Source organism: Heterodontus francisci, chromosome 23, assembly GCF_036365525.1.
Source record: "Heterodontus francisci isolate sHetFra1 chromosome 23, sHetFra1.hap1, whole genome shotgun sequence".
Classification (NCBI taxonomy): domain Eukaryota; kingdom Metazoa; phylum Chordata; class Chondrichthyes; order Heterodontiformes; family Heterodontidae; genus Heterodontus; species Heterodontus francisci.
The window spans coordinates 33,842,871-33,851,279 of NC_090393.1; the positions used below are offsets into that span (position 1 = coordinate 33,842,871).

The following is an 8,409-nucleotide window of genomic DNA, read 5'->3' on the forward strand; positions in this document are numbered from 1 at the left end:
GACAGGCAGGCACATGGCTGGCAAAAGTTTAGAAAGAGAAGGGGAAAAAGTGACCCAGAGGACAGGTTAAAGGAAGTCCGGGAAGAATGCCGGATGAAAACCCCAACCACCCTGTCAACCAATCCAGAAAAATGTGAACAGTTAGACCCCCACATCCTTCTATGTAAATGCAGACTCAAGAAGTACCCCACCAGAGTTGCTAACATCATTTACAGGAACCTGCAGAGACAAAGAGAGACCTCTAGGGGGCAGAGAAACTATGAGGGTGATGCCTCATCCAGTTGAAGGGTCACCGGAAAATGCAGTTAAGTCTGCAAATACCTGCAGGTGGGAGTGTCCCAAAGAACAAAGTAGAGAGTAACAGAGAGTCCTCCCCCACAGTCAGAGGAAAAGGAAACCACCCATCCCCTGAAGCCAAAAGTCTTTGCATGAATCAGGTTCAGGATAGACCTGCCCCCCTACTGACTCTCCTGGAGAAAATAAAGGGGGAGTTAAAGCAGCCCTGCCCCACCTCCCCCAGAACAGACCATTTTAAATGAGCTTCAAGAGTGGTGAATGAATGAAAATGAATGAGAGAAATGCATGGTTTTCTTTCTGCATCTTATAGTTCTCTCAAACTCTGTAATGAAATGAGCCATTTTCTTCAAATCGCATTTCATTCCCCTGGGTGTGGAGGCGTCAGGCAAGCCCCCACCTGCCAAGTCTGAGGCACTCATTATTTCGCCACATGAATATTAAAACTTTAAAAATTGCAATCTCTGACTGGAAAGACATTTCCGTGGTAAAAGACCATGTTGAAACAACGGAGACGCTGCAGTTACTCTACATACACAGAAGTGGTCAGACTAGTTTTAGTCACATGGCGAACTGACTGGGGCAGAGAAATTTGAGCCTCCAACAAGGGGTGTGAAGAGACTGTTCCATGTAAAGAACTAGTCATATGACTAACCTTCTGAGCACCTGGGAGCTTTTTGAATTTCAGCTCCCAAAGGGTTTTGAGGCAGAATGCCGTGTGCTCTCCTGGAACTAAGAACACCTCCTGCCTGCCTATCTCTCAGGGAACTGAAACCATTGAAGACTTGAAACTCAAAGAGAGAAAGGTTTGCTATGTGAACAAAGTTTTAAGAAGATTACTGGGCTCCAACGAAACACAAGATTATAACTTCAATTAAGGACTACAGCAAGCCCGAGAAACAGTAACAAGATATTGCCTCAAACTGTTCTACTTATCTTTTCTACTCTTTTTTTGTCACTATCTTGCATATTTATATCGCAAGTACATGCTAGCATGTGCACGTCGTATATCCGCGGGTGTGAACCATATTAGGATTAAGATTAAAGTTTAATCAATTTAATCTTTCTACTTTAAAGCCTGTTTGTGCTCAGTTATTTGCCTGATAATTGGAAACAGTGAACAAGGATTCACAAAAAGGGGAGCTCAAAATACAATGTGTTTAAACTTAAACCCTGTTACAATAAGATCAGGTGAAGACAGCAAGAGACCCCTAGACACATTGCTCACCTGATCGTAACACTACTCTTATGCTCACTTGTACGTAGGACTGGGAGTAATCCTGAGATTACCACTTTTTAATCTCCCTCTTAGTGCCCTAAAATCTGCTTTCAGGACCTCATCCCCCTTCTTACCCATGCCATTGGTACCGATGTGGACCATGACCTCTGGCTGTTCATTTTCCCCCAGAAGAATGTCCTGCAGCCGTTCCATGACATCCTTGACCCTGGCACCAGGGAGGCAACACACCATCCTGCAGTCATGTTTACTGCCACAGAAATGCCTGTCTGTTCCCCTAGCTAACGAATTCCCTATCACTACTGCTCTTCTACTCCTCTTCCTCCTCTCCTGTGCAACTGAGCCACCTGTGGTGCCACAAACCTGGCTCTGACTGCACTGCTCTGAGGAACCGTCACCCTCACCAGTATCCAAAATGGAAAACTGATTAGCGAGTGAGATTGTCTCAGTGGACTCCTGCACTATCTGCCTGGTTCTCTTAGACTGCCTGATGGTCACCCATTCCCTATCTGCCTGCATGCTCCTAACCTGCGGTGTGACCACCTCCGTAAATGTGCTAGCCACATAGTCCTCTGCCTCGCGGAGTCTGTAAAAAGAGTTTGAACTACTGTTCTGTGAACTTTGGTGGAAAAGAAGTACGTTGGAAATTGGTTGCTGATTCACCATAAACTCGTTTTGCACTGCTGGTGTGAACCAATTCCACCCCCACAGGTTTAAGTTCAAAGTTCTGATAATACAGTATTTTAACAAATAGTCTTTCTCAAAGACAACCTTAAAATACATATTTTATATTTTAATAGGTATGCAGCATCGTTTGAATAAGTTAGCTGTAAATACCTATTTAAGGTTTTCTAGGAATATTGCTGGTAATTTTATAATACGACTCCTTTGATAGTCTGACTTTAATAAAGCCCCACTCATGATCTATGATGTAATATGGAAAAATTCTATATAAGGTTATGCATCAGTTAAGGAACACATATCTGTGGCTGTGTGACTGAGTTTACTACAACACTGCAGACAATGGACAACGGGACCCAGCTGTGTTCTCTTGTTGAAGACATTAATTCATCCTACAATCCACCCATAATTATTATAACGTTTATTCTCGGATTCATTGGAAATGCGATTGCTTTATGGGTCTTTTGTTTTCATGCAAAACCCTGGAAATCAAACACGGTTTATTTATTGAATCTGGCGATTGCAGACACTTTGTTAATCTGCTGTTTGCCATTTCGAGCAGATTACTTTGTACGGGAGAAGAACTGGATTTTTGGTGATGTTCCCTGTCGTCTGAAGGTATTCATGATTTCCTTAAACCGGGTGGGGAGCATCATGTTCCTTACATTTATGGCAATTGATCGTTATTTTAAAGTGGTTCATCCTCACCATCAAGTAAACAAGATATCTACAAATAGTTCAATGAAGATAGCAAGCATCTTGTGGATTCTAGCAATGGCATTGTCTGTGCACCTTTTAATAGAACCTCACACGTTCAAGCACAAAAATGTGACATTCTGTGAGCCTTTTGATGTATCCTGGCGCCTCCATCCTATGGCAATTTGGACCAATATTGTTTTTATGCTTTTCAAGTTTGCATTCCCAGCTTCGATTATCCTGTTCTCCACCTCCAGCATCATCTGGAAGTTAAAGCAGATGGAAACGGAATCGAGGGGGAAATATAAACGAGCAGGAAAGCTTGTGATAGCTGTGGCAGCAGTTTTTGTATTTTGTTTCTTGCCCACAAACATTGCTGCAGTCTTTGTTTTAATTACAAAGACAAGAGGCATTAAAGACTGCAAGTCAACTGAAACAGCTGTTCATTTATTTTACAATACACTATTTATAACATATTTGAACAGTGTGTTCGATCGAGTTATTTACTACTTTTCAAGTTCGACATTTAAAAATGCTTTGATGAAAGCTCTTGTTCCCCTCAATTTAAACTGTTTCAGCTCAGCAGCAGGTCAAGGAATGCAAGCAAGCGAACCCGGAGGAGAAGAGCATTCAGTCAGCAGCTAAAAGGTCACCGGACTGAAATATCAAGTGGTCCTGGTCTGAGTCAACAATGAATGTATGGCTTCGCTGTTAATTGTCAGCTTGTATAAAGTATAGCCTAATGTATTTGCACTAATGAATAAGTGCAAAATGTTGGAATTATGCGCATTTGTGACATTTTAAAACCAATCAATTTCTAAGGAATACGTGCTGAAATAAACTGCTTTTAAAAAATCACATTGTCCACCTGCAAAGTGTTTATTTTAATTCTATAAAGTAATAGAATGATTTCTACAGGGTTTGCAAATCATGGGAAGCAATGGTCTGTCTGAGGTCATACAACACTTGCAGATGTATACGGAGAAATAGGGAGATAGTTTTGTAAAACTGAATAAGACTCTCACAAACGAGGGGATGTTGTCCATTTTCTAGCAGGTGAGATTTGTGCTTCCATTTACAGGGTGAGAGGAAGCAGCGGGGAAACAGGAAAGGCTTAGCTTTAGTGGTGTATGGAAGGCTGGTGTTGATTTGGTAATGTCCTATTCATCTTGTGGCCTTGACTTGTCAGAGCTGCATGAGGTGGTGGTTGCCAATTCTCCCAGGCATCATGGAAAAGCTCCTTATCTCAATGGCGGAACAGCCTGACCCCTGCTCTTCAAATTTGGACAAAAGACCCTTGGGTCAAATGCTGGTCAAAATGTTTGTTACTAAGGCCACACCTGGATCTGGAAAGTTACCAACATGCGCCCTTGTCAGCCACACTCCACCCCACCCAAACACAACATCTTTCTGTCACTTAACCATTTTAATAAGAAATGTGGTATAATGCATTGTTCCACAGGGGGTTAGATTCTTGTAAAGATCTGAGAAAGGGAAATGGGGGAGTGGGCTGGAGGAAAAAGAGGAAGTTATCTTGTGTCTGGAATATTTATTCTGCTCTGTTTGGGAAGGGAATGTGCGCAAAGCGGAGTTTTAAAGCTGGTGTTAATTATGTGTCAGAGAGCAGTGTTTGCACTCAAGTAATTTCTACTTTGGCGTTGTTGATCAGGATTGGTTTAGGGGAAATAAGGAGGTACAATCCGAAGGAGTGCAGTTTACAGCATTCAACTGATTGACCGCTGCACAATGCGTTTGGTATCACCAAGAGGACCAAATGCTCGGCCCACTGATGGGACGGGCCACAACTGATGCGTTAAAAGCATCTGATCCACCACAAGATCAAAGGTTCAAACACAGTCAGCAGCAGGTCATGGTTTGAGGTGTTCTGTGATGCTAGGACCCCGGGGGGAACTGTGAACAGATGCAGCTCATCTTTATCAACTGTTGTAATGAAAGCAAAAAAAAAACTTTGCTTAGTTCACTTGAGTAGTAACAGGTTCAGTCAATGATTCAATCACTTTATTCTTTGCTTCAGTATAAAAAGCAATTTACAAACGGAGTATTATTCAGAGATAGCATAGAGCAAATTCAAGGGATATGGGGGGAAAGCGGGCATAGGGTACCGAATTAGACGATCAGCCATGGTCTTTTTTGAATGGCCTACTCCTGCTCCTATTTTCTTTGTTTCTATGTTTATCAATTTTCTCAAACAGCATAAAGCAGTGATCAGAATTACTAGTACTATCCCTTGTGTATCACCAATCGCATCTGAAATAATCTAATCCATGGGTGTAAATTGACACAAGTGGCCACCTCCCCTTATTCATGATCTCCAAGGGTTTTAATGCCTTCCTCTATCCCTTTATTATCCTGGAGCATCTGCATGATACCTTTCTGTGAGGTTCTGGTTCGGTGAATTATTGACCAGGCAAAGCAATAAGGGGTTATATAGGGTGAGTTTTCCCAGCCCCACAGAGGTGACTTTGGTGGTGGGAGGGGATGATGGGGTAAGAAAAATGGAATTGACTTGCATCGGGCCGGCTCTGCGACATGCATTTTTCCTGGATGGACCCGCTGCGAAGGTGGCTGGTGGGCCTACCCATGGACTGTACCGATTGGACCTGCCAAGGCTGGAACCCAGCCGCTGTCCCTAATTGGACAGGGCTCCTGGAGGCAGCTTCTTGATTGGCCACCTCCAGGAAGATTGCATCCACCGACCCGCCATGGCCACTTCAGGGTTCCCACCTGGAATTGAAGCTAACATCAGAATCGTGAACCACCTGGAAAAATTTAGCCCAAAATGTCCATTATGGGCTATTGCCCTCATGGCATCTTCCTCCAATACAATTGCATCTACGTATCTCAGTTACAGTGTGGCAGCATACCGACACCAGAATTTAGGTTCCTATCTTTATATATTCTCTATTAGGGCATAGACAAAATGCTGTTTATGTGATCGGACATTCAGTTGTTCCCACCATCATGCTGACTGCCACAGTTGTTACACAATATTTCCTTTTGTCTTGATATACTGTGTTCGTTCTCCCCTTCACCTGTAATTCCAAGCCCATTTTATAGCTTGGCGAATCATCATCCAGCACAAATCCAGAGGACATGCATCATCTACAGGTCCATGTGATTCCCTTTCAGAGTCCATGCCTTATGCAATCCATGAATCCCCCTTCTTAATCAGATATGTGGGTATTCCTCACACAACTCTGACACATCTTCCTACCTCCCTCTGGACCGTGACCCCACTACTGAACATCAAGCCATTGTATGCAGGACTGTTACTGGCCTCATCTTCTCTGGAGATCATCCCACCATTGCCTCCAACCTCATAGTTCCCCAAATCCGTACAGCCTGCTTCTAACCCCTTCTCAAAATTCACAAACAGGACTGCACTAGTAGATCCATTGTTTCAACTGGCTCCTGCCCCTCTGAACTGATTGCTTCCTATCTTGACTCTTCTTTGCTCCCCTTGTCCAGTTTCTTCCCACCTACATACAATGCCATCCGTCACTTCAATAATTTCCAGTTTCCTGGCCCTCACCATCTCCTATTCACCATGGACATCCGATTCCTCCTCCATTTCCCAACCAGGGTGGTCTGACGGCTCTCCATTTGTTCCTTGAACAGAGGCCCAACATGTCCCCATCCACCACCACCCTCCTCTGCCTGGCCAAACTTGTCTCACATTGAACTACCTCTCATACAACCCCGCTCACTTCCTCCAAACAAAAGCTGTTGCTGTGGGTGCCAACATGCCACCTAGCTGTGCCCGCCATTTTGGGGGTATTTGTGGAACATTCCTCAGGCACATTCCCTCCCTCTTCTTTGGCATATTGATGGCTGTATTGGTATCGCTTCCTGCTCTTGCACTGAACTGGAAAAATTCATTGACTTTGTTTCCAATTTCCACCCTTCTCTCATCTTCACATGGCCCAACTCTGACTATTCTCTTCCTTTACTTTTCTGCCTCCATTTCTGGGGATAGGTTATCAACAAATATTCATTATAATCTGACAGGCTTCCACAGCTACCTCGACTATACTTCCTCACACCTCACTTCTGGCACGAACTTGATTCCATTTGCCCTGTTTCGCTGTCTCTGTCGCATCTGTTTGGACAATGCAATCTTCTATACTAGTGTTTCCGATATGTCTTCCATTTTCCTCAACTGAAGATCCACCCCACTGTAGTTGACAGGGTCCTTGACTGTGTATGTTCTGCTCCTAGAACCATGATAGGGGTTCCCTTGTCATCACCTTCCACCCTAGCAGCTTTGATATCCAACGGATCATTCTCCCCCATTTCCGACAAATCCAGCGTGATGCCACCACCAAACACATCTTCGCCTCCCATCCCCTTTCAGCATTCCAAAGGGACCGTTCCCTCCGCGACACCCTGATCTACTCCTCAGACACCCCCCCACATCTTCCCCCTCTCCTACAGTACCTTTTGATGCAAGTGCAGGAGATGCAACACCTGTCTTTATGTCTCCTCTGTTCTCATAATCCAAGGCCCCAAACATTCCTTCGATGTGAAACAGTGATTTATTGCACTTCTTTCAATTTAGTATAATGTGTTCACTGCTCATGATGTGGTCTCCTCTACATTGGGGAGAACAAAAGAAGACTGGGTGATCACTTTGTGGAACACCACCATTCAGTCTGCAAGCGCGGCCTCGAGCTTCCTGTCGCTTACCATTTCAATTCTCCACCATGCTCCTACTCTGATCTTTATGTCCTTGGCCTGCTGCTGTGTTCCAATGAAGCTTAATGAAAGCTCCAAAAACAGTACCTCATCTATCAACTGGGCAATTTACACATTTTCTTTGTTTAATTTTACTTAACCAAACCTCTTCATGAACCTTTAATTGCTCTAAAAGAGTCCGTTACCTTGTGCCTGAATCCATTTTATCCCTTCTAAATGATCCCAAATCTGAACAGCAGTATTGTTGGACTGTCACGTCTTGTTAATGTTCAATTCTATTTCCCCAAAAAACGTTCTTCCTTGATACACAGGAACCATCTAGACTGCACTCCTCTCTTAAACAAATGATGCCCAGACTTGTGGTTCTACATTTGAGACAGAAGTGCTTGCAATTACTTTGGAGATGACTTCCATTTCTCCCCCTCTCAAGCACATTATAGGAGAAGATTAGAAATGACACTGAATGAGTTAAGGTCAAGTCTTTGAAAGGCAAGGCCTTTAGTTCAAATCATCACCATGCTGTGACATTTAATGCAGCTAAGATCTTAAATTCTTAAAATCTCATGCTATGCCATCAACTTCCACATGATCTGGGAAACCATAGGCCCCTGTTTATATAAAAAAAAGAGAAAAAGTGAACCCATTGTAGTTCTGCTCCAGAGCCCAAGGGGTTAATTTTGCAAGTTCTAATTTCCTGCCATTCCTCTCGGAAAATGCCCACTTAAATTAAGAAACTTAAAATGTAATATTGCATCAAATATATAAATTTGCATTCAGCAATATAA

General features: G+C 43.3%; 1 protein-coding gene across 1 annotated transcript; it reads left to right on the forward strand.

The window, feature by feature from the left end:
* The first annotated feature begins 2,554 nt into the window (after window positions 1-2,554).
* LOC137382918 (hydroxycarboxylic acid receptor 3-like) lies at window positions 2,555-3,553 on the forward strand. Its single transcript, XM_068055496.1, has one exon. It carries the CDS (start codon window positions 2,555-2,557, stop codon window positions 3,551-3,553), a length of 999 nt encoding a protein of 332 aa, XP_067911597.1.
* The last annotated feature ends 4,856 nt before the right edge of the window (window positions 3,554-8,409 follow it).

Excerpts from the sequence above, each read along its gene's own strand:
- LOC137382918 (XM_068055496.1), top strand. The coding sequence starts at position 2,555 with ATGGACAACGGGACCCAGCTGTGTTCTCTTGTTGAAGACATTAATTCA.